This window comes from Primulina tabacum, chromosome 14 (assembly GCF_025594145.1).
Source record: "Primulina tabacum isolate GXHZ01 chromosome 14, ASM2559414v2, whole genome shotgun sequence".
Lineage (NCBI taxonomy): Eukaryota > Viridiplantae > Streptophyta > Magnoliopsida > Lamiales > Gesneriaceae > Primulina > Primulina tabacum.
In genome coordinates, this window is record NC_134563.1 from 1758880 (window position 1) to 1772783 (window position 13904).

General features: G+C 34.7%; 1 protein-coding gene and 1 pseudogene across 4 annotated transcripts; both read left to right on the forward strand.

The window, feature by feature from the left end:
- Positions 1–4241, forward strand: LOC142525572 (syntaxin-31-like; annotated as a pseudogene).
- A 900-nt stretch (positions 4242–5141) lies between these two features.
- LOC142523659 (putative zinc metalloprotease EGY2, chloroplastic) lies at positions 5142–10088 on the forward strand. Of its 4 annotated transcripts, none has more exons than XM_075627370.1 (12): positions 5142–5483; positions 5565–5643; positions 5938–6033; positions 6554–6619; positions 6729–6839; positions 7020–7094; positions 7176–7281; positions 7384–7477; positions 7867–8020; positions 9028–9238; positions 9439–9599; positions 9721–10088. In XM_075627370.1, the coding sequence occupies exons 1-12, from the start codon at positions 5353–5355 to the stop codon at positions 9967–9969; spliced, it is 1533 nt and encodes a 510-aa protein (XP_075483485.1). In that variant the 5' UTR covers positions 5142–5352; the 3' UTR covers positions 9970–10088. The 4 variants fall into 4 exon arrangements, with proteins under 4 accessions (XP_075483485.1, XP_075483486.1, XP_075483487.1 ...); XM_075627371.1 differs by having other exon boundaries at positions 6732–6839; XM_075627372.1 differs by having other exon boundaries at positions 6569–6619.
- The last annotated feature ends 3816 nt before the right edge of the window (positions 10089–13904 follow it).

Consider the following 13904-nt stretch of genomic DNA (forward strand, 5'->3'; position numbering starts at 1 on the left):
GTGTTCAAAACAAAAAACATCGATGCTTTTAGAGCTTGCTTTCTACAACGTGTCCCGCAGTGAAGTTGAGGTTTCCCGGCAAAAATCCGGTGCCGATCAATGACCATGGCGGCGGCTGGCGCCTCTTCGTACCGTGATCGGACGTCGGAGTTCGTTTCTATATCGAAGACCTTGAGAAAATTTGGAGGAAATGCAGTAACTCCGCCCCAATCCCAATCAAACCAAGACTCGATTGCTGCAACTCCGGATCGGTCCGAATTCAACAAGAATGCCTCGAAAATCGGTATTCGCATCCACTAAACCTGGCAGAAAATCGACCGCTTGTCTAATTGTAAGCTTCCCTCTCGCGTCGAACGAATAGCTCTAGCGGTTTTGCTTGGAATTCCCCTTGCAATTGTTGTTTCAAAATCAGCTGGAATTGGCTGTTTGAGGTTGTAAAATTTCCGAGTTCAATGTTATATAAGCAATTTTATGTTAAAAGTTTTTCAATTATCTTATAGACCACAAGATTCATGGTGAATTCGAGAAAATGTTTTAGCAGGTGAAACAAATTCCATAAGTTGCTAAAGTGACATCAAAATGAATATAATTGGACATTCTTTTTCATAAGTTGAACACAACATGATTCCAATTCTTTCATTGTGACTATCTTTAGATTGTTTCACTAGGAATATTTTATATTTCCTTCCAAACTTCAGCATATCCCACGCTGTTCTATACAGAGGAAGTTGGTTGTTCATCGTTTTGAATGACAACTGATTCCGAGCATAACCACAAAGTTTTAATATCGATGCACTAATTTTTTCTTATCATTCTTGTTTTATTTTCTTTTTATTCTCATGTTTGGATTGGTCACATTTCTTTCACCACGATTCCACTTTTAGACGTCCAACAACTCTAAAAGGGTAGTTTACTGGTCTCTTATGTTGGTGCTTGATCACGAAGGGTTCATCCTTTTATCTAAATTTTTGCTGCTGTTTATGGATGTTTTTTTATTGAATTTGAACTTTTAGTGTTCATTGAGAAGGAAAGCAACTTCATGCTATGCTTTTTTTTCGGTGTCAATCTTGCTAAGTTTTTTATTCATGTATTGCTCTCAATCCTCATGGAGAGAGATTCCTGGTAAACTTTTCAGGCTGAATGTAAAATATGTTTCTTTCCTTTATTATTTTTTCCAGACTTCTCTTATTGGCACTTACTGTTGATTATCTGTTGTCTCATATCATTCTCACTGCATCAGTAAATTTTTTAGCATATAACAGATACTATACCATGATCATGAACACTAGATCAGCGCATCTGTTAACTACAGTGACCCGACATTGACTTATTTCCATGAATGTGCAGTGACCAGAAGGTAATCAATATTTGATGATCGAAGCAAGGAAAATGAAGAACTAACAGCCCTGATTAAAAATGATATTACTGCACTCAATATAGCTCTTTCCGACATGCAGACTCTTCAAAACATGGAGGTAACTACAGGAAAGTATTCAGGGGACAAAATAGTTCATTTGACTGCTGTTTGTGATGATTTGAAGAGCAGGCTCATGCATGCTACAAAGCAGTTTCAAGATGTCTTGACCACTAGAACAAAGGTACATTTGGTATAGTGGATTATATTACATGTTTTTTTGGAGAAGACACACTGGCATCATCCTTCTCATCACCTCGGTTTATTACTCTACAGAGCATTAAGGCTCGTGAGAACCGGAAGCAGATATTTTCCACAGTTGCCTCAAGGGAGACATTAAAGCATCCCCCAAATTCTTTGACAGAACCAGCCCCTTGGTTGAGTTCAACTGGTACATCAGAAACGAATACACAATCATCAGCGTAAATTCTTTCAGCCGTTCAAATTTAATTGTCAATATCGTCCTCATAATTGACTTGTCATAGAAAAGTATCACTTTTTTACACACATCTTTAACTATTTTATATGTGCCTATTTTCTGGCTCAACATTTTTTTAATTAATTTTGTTTTAAATTATAATCTGTAGCACGCCATGAAAGGTCCTTCATAACACAGAAACAGTCATGTTACAGTTTGATGTCTCTCAATCTGCTAATTGTGAAATTTTTTTCCGATGTACAACTCTGATCATAATCATCTTCTGTTTTCTTGCATATCAGATCAATAGGAAGCGGGGTTCAAGTTGGCAGCCAACTAAGGTATGATCTGGCACTTGATACATTACAGCCTTTTTACGTAATCGTTTGTGCATACTTTATTCTGTTGGTAAAGTTATTAAATTGGATGGACCGTTGTCTACTAGTCTTATACTCTTTATGAAATTTTTATGTTGGATGTACTTTAATCACAGAGAAATCAATTCGAACCTCTCCATGTGATACCTAATACTCATCTCACAAGAAAACAGAGATTTTTTAAAAAAAATCCCGAGGAAAATGAGTCTCCATCTATCATGCAATATCACCCAGGATTTACGCACTTAAGTGAGTGAGTGAAAGTCGCCACATCTATCAGGAACAAAGAATCAAATATATTACTAATTCAAAAACAAGAAGAAACTCAAATTTACTAGGAAAATTCTTCTTGAAAAAACAGCAGGCAAAACAAGCAGATTATTTTCATGTAAAATTCTTCTCAAAATAAAACAGACAAAGAATCAAATATATTACTAATTCAAAAACAAGAAAAAACTCAAATTTACTAGGATAACTCTTCTCGAAAAAACAGCGGCAAAACAAGCTGATTATTTCATGGAAAATTCTTCTCAAAATAAAACAGACACGGTGAGTGGGTATAGCTTACACCTCCTTCTTTGTTTTGCTCTTCATAGTTTATAAATTTTCACAATTGATGATTCAAGTCAGTTGTCCTTTTCATGTTGGAATCCTTTTTACTCCAGTAATTGAGAGGACATGTCCTTGAAACTATTTCATCACTCTTTGGTGTACCTGCAAATCATAACAGTTCTCACCTGAAAACCATTTGTAGTTGTTCCCTTCATATCATGTTAACTATTCTTTTTTTGAGAGAGAATTATAATAACTATTCTATTATTGCTTTTCTCGAAGCATCTTTGTTTGATCAGTTAGCTTCAATATATTGTAATGAATCGATCTAAAAAGAAGATATTTTTGACTAGACAACATATAAATATATGCCTTGCTACGAATTTTCTGAACAGTCCATCTTTTCCAGAAAAGCCACTCTATGGATTTTCTTCCCTCCTTGTACATGCAGTCCATATGATTGGGGTACTTCTTGACTCTGATATCCTGTATATGGGCAAAGAATGGCAACAGAGACCAACCCGTCCCATCAAATGGAATTGTCCATGTTGCAGCAGGTGGTTCCAAGGCACGATAGTGTATCTCAGAGCCGAACAGTTGCTCTACAGAATGTGGAATCTACAATTTCAGAACTGAGTGGGATTTTCACTCATCTAGCCACAATGGTTGCACATCAAGGAGAGTTGGCTATCAGGTAATATTTCACCTTTTTCCGTGTATATAACAGATGAATTGCCAGTTTTTGTCAAAAAGATTCTATGATAATCTTGTCAAGCAGCTGAAAAACCACCATGATTTAGAAAATACAGCTCATTATGCACAACTTGGGAGCTTTGATGTTTTGATTTGCTTTCTTAAAATCAAGGACATATCTCAGTCCATGTTTTGAATGTAATTTTTTTATTATAAGTTTCGACAAACAACCCAAGTGCAATTAAATGATTGACCACGCTCAATGAAGATTCAAATTTTGGGTGGATTTAAACAAGCAGGATTGACGATAACATGGATGAATCACTGGCAAATGTTGAAGGTGCTAGCAATACCTTGCTGAAATACTTGAACAAGCTATCATCTAACAGGTAGCTCTTGATCAAACTGTTTCTGATAATTATTTTATTCATGACCATTTTCATAGTTTTCGTGCTTTAATGTTTTCCCCGATAGGCGAGAGCTACATTTCTGAACACATGCAATTTTTTTGTCTTCCCTTCTCTGCGTTCAGGGGTTTAATGTTGGTCCTGTATATAATAGTGGGAAATTTGTCCATGGTTCAGAATGAAGATCTCATTGGGTATTCTTTCAAGTCCTTCACAGTACAATACAAGAAAGACAGTTGAAGCCAATAAATGGTGAATGGCATCTGCCATTTTTTGTTGTATTTAGTGATCTGTCTTCTGCCATGATTGAATGGAAATACATTTTATTGTCTTTTAAATCACAAGCATATTGCTTAGTATCCAACTTATCATGAAGCATAAGTTTTAGCAAAATATTTGAAATTTGTGGTCTTAAACGGTTTTGTGTATGAGTAAGTCTCAAGAGACTATCTCACGAATATTTATATGTGAGACGGGTCAGCACTACAGATATTCACAGTAAAAAGTAATATTCTTAGTATAAAAAGTAATAATTTTTCATGGATGACTCAAATAAGAGATTTGTCTTACAAAATACCACCCGTGAGATCGTCTCACACAATTTTTGTGTTTATGTATATAATATAGCTATATCGGGCAACTCGGTAAGAATTGAAATTTACTATGCCATCATATCAATTAAAAAGCAATTTCCATGCATTGAGAAAACCCCTAAATAGTTAAAGTAAATCGACCAATCTTCATCCAAAATTATTTTTTTTCAAGGGAAAAAAAGTAAGAAAAAATAATATATATGATATGATAGTCTCCATTTGTGAGATTTTTAAAAAGGGCACATATTGTAGATAACAAATATGTCACCATAAAGTTTATGTATTCCAAATATATATTCCCGAAATTTAGTGACACGGGTACGGAAATATATCCAAAAATATTTATTTTACATGATTTTCATAGTATCAACGCCCAGTTTTGCAAAATTTATCCTATTTGCAGAATAATAATGAAAAAAATTTATATTCTGAAGCTCTATCATCTTGTTTTATCCAAATATTTAGCCACTTACCAGCTTATAAGATATAAAAACTTTAAAAATATTTGGAATAAATTTAATCAAATGTCCTCATAAAATAATTTATTCTTTTTTAAAACAAAGAAAAAGAAAAAAAGAGAGAGTGAATAATTATTTGGGCTTTAGTTGGGTCTGTGGTCAAATGTGTCGATCCAATTTTAGCCCAACAATTATTTTAACCGAAGTAACGGCCATAAAGAAGAGAAGAAATTGGATATTCCCGGATTTCATTCGAACCAGGGGATAAGATATCCGTAAACTTCCAAGTTCCAAAGCTCCTATTTTCGAAACACTTCAAACTTCGATCAAAATCCGAAGCCACGCCCCGAATTTCTATCCCCGTAAACTGTTCAAATTCATGTGTTCAATGTAAGTAGGATTTAGATAAACGGATCATTCGCTTATTCCATTTTGCTGCGATGAGTTTGTCCACGAGTGTTGGCGGGATTTTTGGTACACCATTGGCGAAATGCAGCTCCTGTAGTAGCACTCGCGTCCCATATCCCGCATTCGGGCTCTGCTGGAGCCTTGGCTCAGTTGGGTTCTCGAGGTAATTTGCTGATTAATGTTTTCCGAGTGATGTGATCAATGTTATGGAACTGAGTTGCGGTGTGTACTTATGTGTGCTTAGGACCGCGTTAAGGGGGAATTTGAGGAGTATTTGCAGACTGAGTGAGACGGGGACTGAGCCTGAGAGTAATAATGATGAGGTAATTTTATGGATTTGTATGGGTATAGCTTTAGCAACTGTGCAATTTGTGGGTTGTGCTTCGTATGGTTCGTGTTCTCGGATACAGTTTGTATCTTGTCCAAATGTGGTTTGAATTTGGAAGGATATGATTTGATGGAGAGAATGGTGTTAAGTAGCAGAAGGGTTCTACACTGTGGTGAATGATCCGAGCCCTTTATGGAAACAAATGGTTCTTCTTGTAGATTTAACTTTCAGTAGCACATTACAACGTTATCACGTTTTGGGGTTGCTGAATTGCAGTGCTATTTTCTAGGATGACAACCAATCTGCTGAGTCAGACATGCTTGAGACACAAAGCATGGTAAACAATAACGAATTGGAAACGATTGATGCTCAAGACAAAGCTGAGGTACTTTAGATATGTGTTTCATTGACACTTTTCGGGTCACGTGTCATACTATCTCATTTTTATTTGCTAGGTGATTTTTTTCCTTGAACAAATGTTGCTTTTGTCTTTGTTATGTGTTTCATTGACATTTTTCGAGTCACATGTCATACTATCTCATTTTTATTTGCTAGGCGATTTTTTTCCCTGAACGAATGTTGCTTTTGTCTTTGTTCTGTACTTTGGTCGAGGTGAATAATGGTCCTGGTGGTTGGAAGTGTGGGGTGCTGATCATAGGAGGCAGTACTTCTGTATTTTATTGCTGCTAGATTTATAGTGAAAGATGAGAGAATTAAAATGCAGTCTTGTAGACATTATTATCTACTGGTAGAATTATAAATGATTCATATTTGAAATTTTGGTTTTAGATTTTAGCTTGTGTAAACTGATATATATTGAGGTAGAACTCCCTCTTTCCTTTCTCTTTCATATCACCTTTAATAAGAAGGTGTTTTACTGAATCTCACCTCCTTTATTTGTTGAGATTGTGTTGTATCAGGATGCTGATGCTGTTCAATTTGCAAGTGGATCGCCTCTTCCAGGGCTGAAGGTGATAAGAATTTAGAAGTAATGATGACATTGTATTTTCAAAACGTCATAGTCAGATGACTCTCTCTATAATAGTAAATCTTATTCTTCCCTCTTAACACCATGAACAGCAGCAGGAATTCGACGAATCATTGAGAATTCCAAAGGAAACTATTGATATTTTGAAGGATCAAGTATTTGGCTTTGATACATTCTTTGTGACCAGCCAAGAACCATATGAAGTGAGTTCTTTGGGTGATATCTTATTTTGATATGTTATATATAAGGTTGCCAAATGTCTAGATTCCCTTGTTGACTGTGTTTGTCTAGTGGCATTTTGCGGATGCAAATACTCATTCCTATGGTACAATATAGTAATTATGGTATAAAACGGTGACATGTATTATTATGTATTGATGTAGGGTGGGGTATTATTCAAAGGAAACATGCGAGGGGTAGCGGCAAAAAGTTATGAGAAAATAAAAAGGAGAATGGAGGTTGGTGAATCTATGACTTTATTTGTGCTGTTTCTCGGTCATGTCATAGAATTTTATATGTTTCCTAAGTTCTATTTGTAGGACAAATTTGGAGATCTATTTAAATTATTCCTTCTAATTAATCCTGAGGATGATAAACCCGTAGCAGTTGTGGTGCCAAGGAGGACCTTGCAACCAGATACTACCGGTAGTTCATAAGCTCTAAGCATTTCTATAAGAGCTTATATTTCAATGATGGCTTTCAATCATTGATAACTAATGTGTTTAATATTTGATTTGAGCGATGTAGCTGTTCCTGAATGGTTTGCTGCTGGTGCTTTCGGATTGGTCACTGTATTCACCCTAGTTCTACGCAATGTTCCTGCATTACGAGAAAATCTAGTGTAGGTTTTTGTTTATGTTTTTTTATCTTATAATTATATTTGAGCAATTGTTTTACAAAGCATCTGAAACATTACGTGGAAGTGTTTTAGTAGAAAACTATAGCATGCCAAAACTTTGCTTTGAAAGTGCTAAAAAATGCCACTAAGTTGGTAAAAATGCAACTAAGTTCTTTAATCATTTGCTTACCTCAATTTGTTGTTGGTCCCTACCATCACTCGAGGATTTCTTTTGCCTTGTTTTTCTCTTGTCATTGTGAGAGAAAGTCTCTTTCTTTCTAAATATATAAATATTATTGAATTTTAGATTTTTATTTGGTTTGCCCATTATTTTCCAAGGTTGAAGGCAGCATGATTTGGTCATCGACATTAATTTTTCCCTTATCCTCCAGATCAGCTTTTGACAATTTTGACTTGTTGGTAAATGGCCTTCCTGGAGCTCTTGTTACCGCACTTGTTCTGGGTGTGCATGAAATCAGCCATTTTCTAGTTGCGAAAGAGATCGGTATTAAGCTGGGTGTGCCATATTTTGTTCCTAGTTGGCAGGTAACGTATAAATGTATAATGTTATTGCACACGATTTCAGACTGCCTATGCTTCTCATTTCATTTGTCTCGTTTCTCTTATAGTTGGATCTCGTTTGTGAACTTTCTAAAATATGTGAACTATTTTTTTCATCTTATTCCACTTCTTTTGAATTTGGTCGCCTTCTGTTCTGCTACTTGTTAAAATGATATTTCATCTATCAATACTGAGAATTATATTCAACCAGACACAAGTGTGCTTGGTGAACTTTATCTTGAGTATGTCTTATTTCAAAGAAGGATCATCAAGCAATAATATAATACATGAGTCCATGACACAATCATGTATTTCTGTTTTCGGTATTTATCCAAACTCCATGTAAATAAGAGTACAAAAATCTACCAAGTTTAGAATCATGTATTTCAAAAACAATAAAAGGTAATTTCTAAATTACGAAGTTGTTGTACATAGGTTATCCAAACCATAAATTTAAGTTTTTGTGAACGTATAAACCAGGGAAATTACTCAACTCAAGAAATAGTTACACCATTAGCCTAAGTCTGCATGTGGACTGATGAATTTGGAATGGGTAGTTTTTAATTTGACATCTAACATCTATTTTATATATTTGTACAAAATATATTCATTTATGTAATTAGAATGAGAAATTTAGTCCGACAATTTTTGTATGCGTTTTGAAGCCATTTCAAAGTATGTCAGTTTGACAAGTAACTTCAGTTTCATGGATTCTCAAGTGCCTTGCTTTCCGTGATATATCATATTTGTGAAAATGACCCAATAATTCTGCAAGCGATGTGAAACGTGATTTGGAAGATAATCCTGGGCAGTTTCTCGGTTTTTTGTTTGTGTGCGTATTCTCTGTTAATGCATTACCCTCTTCAATTTCTCACTGGCAGGAGTAATTCAACTCCACTTAGGATTCTTGCCCATATCCCTTATTCTCGAGTTCTTTTGCTGTCACCGGTGCATACTCATGCTTAAAAAATCTAACAAGTTTCTATTGACAGATAGGATCTTTTGGTTCTATAACAAGGATTCTAAATATAGTACCAAAGCGTGAGGACCTCTTGAAATTTTCGGTTGCTGGTCCTTTGGCTGGGTTTTCCTTGGGCATTGTTCTTTTGCTTTCGGGATTTCTCTTGCCGCCACCCGATGATCAACTAGGTCTTCTTGTTGACGCTTCAGTATTCCATGAATCCCTTCTAGTTGGGGCATTAGGTAAATTATTCCCTTTTTTTCCCGAGGGTGGTTGTCATCATGAAAAGTCAGTCAGAATACTATTATTATTCTCATGTTGAAATATGGTCTTCTTTTGTAAATGGGAGAGAATGACTCCAGAATGATGCTTAGAATCCTTTGCAGATTATAAATTGAAATACAATTTCTTTCTGCTTATTATTCTTTCCTTTTGGACATAGCTAAGCTATTTCTTGGAGACGTCCTCAAGGAAGGCACCCCGGTTTCAATAAATCCACTCGTAATATGGGCATGGGCCGGACTTCTGATTAATGCCATCAATAGCATCCCTGCTGGAGAACTTGATGGTGGTCGTATTTCTTTCGCCATATGGGGAAGAAAGGTACGTATCAAATAGCATACATGTTGCAAAACCTTACCATCTCCAACGTCATGAACAAGAAAATTTCATTATCTATCCAAATCTAAGATTGACTTTAACTGATGTTACCAATTTTTCGCAGGTTTCATCTCGATTTACTACTGCCTCCCTTGTACTTCTTGGACTGGGATCTCTGTCGAATGATGTCGCATTCTATTGGTTAGTTCTAATATTTTTCTTGCAACGAGGGCCTATCGCACCATTGTCCGAAGAAATCACTGATCCTGATCATTTGTATGTATCTGTTGGGATTGTAGTGTTGCTGTTAGGAGTATTGGTATGCTTGCCATATCCATTCCCTTTCTTTAGTGATGTTGTTAACAGTGTTTAGCAATGCCACCAGAAATTTTTGAGCCATTTATGAGGAATTTGCTTCTGGAATTATCCGAGTGGAACTATGTTTGTATTATTGCCTTGTGAGTTAGCTAGTGGAAAATATTTTTATTTTTATTTTTATTTTTATATTATTAAATAGTGGATAACGTGTGTGTATATATATTTTTATTTGTTGGAACTATTTATGAATAAAATAAGAGTAGGTCTCTTGTGAGACGATCTCACGAATCTTTATATGTGAGACGGACCAACTCTATCGATATTCACAATAAAAAGTAATACTCTTAGCATAAAAAATAATATTTTTTCATGGATGACCCAAATAAGATATATGTCTCACAAAATACGACTCGTTAAATCGTCTCACACAAGTTTTTGTCATAAAATAATTCATAATTTCATCATGAAATGGAGTTTAAATAATACAAATCAACTGGTTCGAAAAGATTGTAAAAATTCCCATCTATTCCTCATTTTTACCGATTAATTCATTTCAATTAAAATCCTTTGATTTAGAATTTGGGAATTTTTCAAAAATGGAAAAAAGAATGTAGCATATGGGATTTGGGAAGAATAAAAAAACAAAAAAAAATTAATATTTGCACTAAAATTTAATATTTATAGACACATATCCTATGCCTAGAGAGACACCTCTTAACTATGCTTTAAATGATAAAACTGAAATTATTACAATAAATTGAGACGCTTGGTTAAGATCCACGCGTGTAATTTGAGTTATTAAATTAATTTATTGAATATTTCACACTCTTAAATTTATTAAAATATTTTATTAGCATCATTGTTGTTCTTGCCCAACCTATTATTTTCCAAGAGTCAGAATTACTGCAATGACAATAATTACACTAATAAGCTAAGCTACCATGTGTAAAATAATAACTTGCTCAGAATTTTCCTCGAGCATATCCAATCTGTTTGGATTTCTGTTAATATCAATCTCGTGAGACGGTCTCACGGGTCGTATTTTGTGAGATAGATCTCTTATTGGAATCATCCATGAAAAAATATTACTTTTCAAGCTAAGAGTATTACTTTTTATTGTGAATATCGATAGAGTTGACCCATCTCATATATAATGATTCGTGAGATTGTCTCACAAGAGACCTATTTTTTTTTTTTATGAAGGATATCTTGTCTATTTGGATTCTTAGTATTATTTTCAATTTTATTTTTATTTTTGAAGTAATTGGCTTATTTTATTTTGGACAAACATTTTCTGAGGTATTTACGAAGCTCAAATACTCTGAAAAATTGTGTATATATTACTTAATTTCTGCATATATTCATGGCCACGTTGAAATTTTGGACATCAATAAATTGAGTTAGTTGTGCGTGTGATATATACACGTGTATGTTTAATAATAATTATTTTTTATGTTCCTTTCAGTTTAGAATATTTGCTGGCAACGTATCCTATTTTTATTAATTTTTTAATTAAATTTTATTGAATTTGTCAATTTCTAATCATATTTAATTGATTTGAGGCTGATATTGTTTACTTATACGGATGCAAAATATGGCGACAATTCCCTAATTTGGAACGAAAGATCCAATTCAAATGGTAGCCAATTCAAGTGTTTATGTAGTTTTCTTTTTCTTGATTATAGAAGAGTGTTTTAAACTAATTATTTTTAATCTTATTACTCTGATGAGTTACCTCCTGAAAAATTCTAGTGCGTCAAGTTGTTGACGTTGCGCCGCTTGATCTGGTTGGTTAAGTGAGCCGTAAAAGAGTTAGTGACGTCGGATCTTAACGGATAATATTGTATCTGCTGGAGACATTGTCGACGGTAAGGAAAATTGTAAGACTGATATATAGGAAATATGAGATAACATCAACATATAGATACATACCTCTCCAAATTCAGGAATCTGATATTTCGATCAATTAGCACTCAAATAAGTGTAGTCTATGTTGTCATAAATATAAAAAAATAAAATTATATTTTCGGTCAATAATTATAATTTTTGACTAATGATAAATTTTGATGCTAACAATTTTGGTTACTTACATACAGAAATTTTGGTCTTTATCCAATAAACTGAGTATCTATCTTACTCATTTATGCTGCATTTGGTTTGCCGGATTAAGTAGGATAGATTATTTTATCACACTTTATCTAATGTTTAGTACGATTTTTATTTAACCAACTCAATCCCTCCTATAAATGATTAGGTTGTATTACATGTGATTAAATAATACATCCTTCCTCCGTAGGATTATTAATCATTCCTCTATTCTTACTCTCTTTCCAATTTTACTCTTCCTCCTTCACCGCTGTTGAACCACCTTGGCCGTTGGACCGCCGCCGCACCACAGTCGCCGGACCACCGCAACCACCTCGGTTGCCGGATCGGCCGTCAGACCACCACCATCGCTGGACCACCGACGCCACCTCGGTCGCCGGACCACCGCTATCTCCGCCACCACCGTCGACGGACCATCGCCGCCACCTCGACCGCCGGATCGTTCGCCGGACCACCAACGCCGCGGGACCGCCGCATCCGTAATGGAAGAAAAAAAAGAAGAAAGGGCAATTTTGTCCTTTCATCAAAAAATTCAAAATTATCCTACACCTAAAAATCTTACCAAACATAATATTATTTTACACCATATATTACATTTCTACGACAATTATTTTCTTTATCATTTACATACTAATCATTAGTTTATTTTATACTCCAATCAAACGCAGTCTTATTGTTTGACTGTTTGAGTTGACGCAATACTAGACAATTTATGACATCAAAACACTGCTAATGCGTCGGGGGTGATGCCATTATTATATTTTTACTTTTAATCATTTTCTCGTCAAATATATATATATATATATAATTTAATAATTAGGATAAATAAATTGATGTGACCGGATAAATATAGGTATGAGATGCGTGGAAAATTTAATCGAGTCGGGTTGTGAAAATGATGAGGAATGAGAGTTTAGTGAGATGTGTCCAAACCAGAGGCTTATTCTTCCGAGAAAGACCAGTGGTGACCTATAAACACGAAGATAACCACGTGAATAGACACTGGAGGGATGTTCAGCGTGTCCACTTCGATGCTAAAGTCAGCATGTGGGAGAGGAAAAAACTATGTAGCAAAGAGAAATGATGTAAAAATATTGTATATTTTTTTTAGAGTAAAATGATATATACAAGGTATATATGTGTGAATGAATGTTTCAAATTTGAGCAAACCTATATTTATAGCAAGAAAGTCAATGATGACTTTGTTTTCAGTGTCCACTTACTAATTATTGCAAGATGGTTGTTCATGCCCTACTTTCTGACATCAACTTCTCTGACACGTCAAATCCATATGATTCTGACAGTAATGATTTTCACGGTAAGGTATCTCATACTTGTGCACTCGAGTGCGGTGCTACTATCGAGGTAACCCGGGTAGAAACCTATCACATAGGAACTTGTCTGGCCCGGGCTTTTGGTAGCCAGAGGTATATGTCCGGCTACTAGATGATGTCTCGTGCATATATTCGTCCGACTATTTGTCGAATTGACCCAAAACTTCTTATAACTCGATCCATGACTCGAGATCATCTGATACCCATGACTCGACCTCTCCGGTGTATCACCATAAATATTAAAAAAAAAACACATGAACGTTAACGGTCACCAAATGTATGTTTTCTTTTTGTCCATCATTAATGATGGTTAAATAAAGTCATTGTTTATCAACTCGAAAATAAAATATAATAAACTAAAGGCATAAAAATAATATTTAGAAAAATCCTACTAAGATATATATACTTACATTTTATACGTAAATTTATATTAAATTTCGGTATGCATGTGGGCAATGCATGCATAGATACAAGTCATTATCTATATTTTTTAATTTTTAAATTTTCACGTCACTCATAAAAAAAATATTATAATTTTTTTAAAAAAATT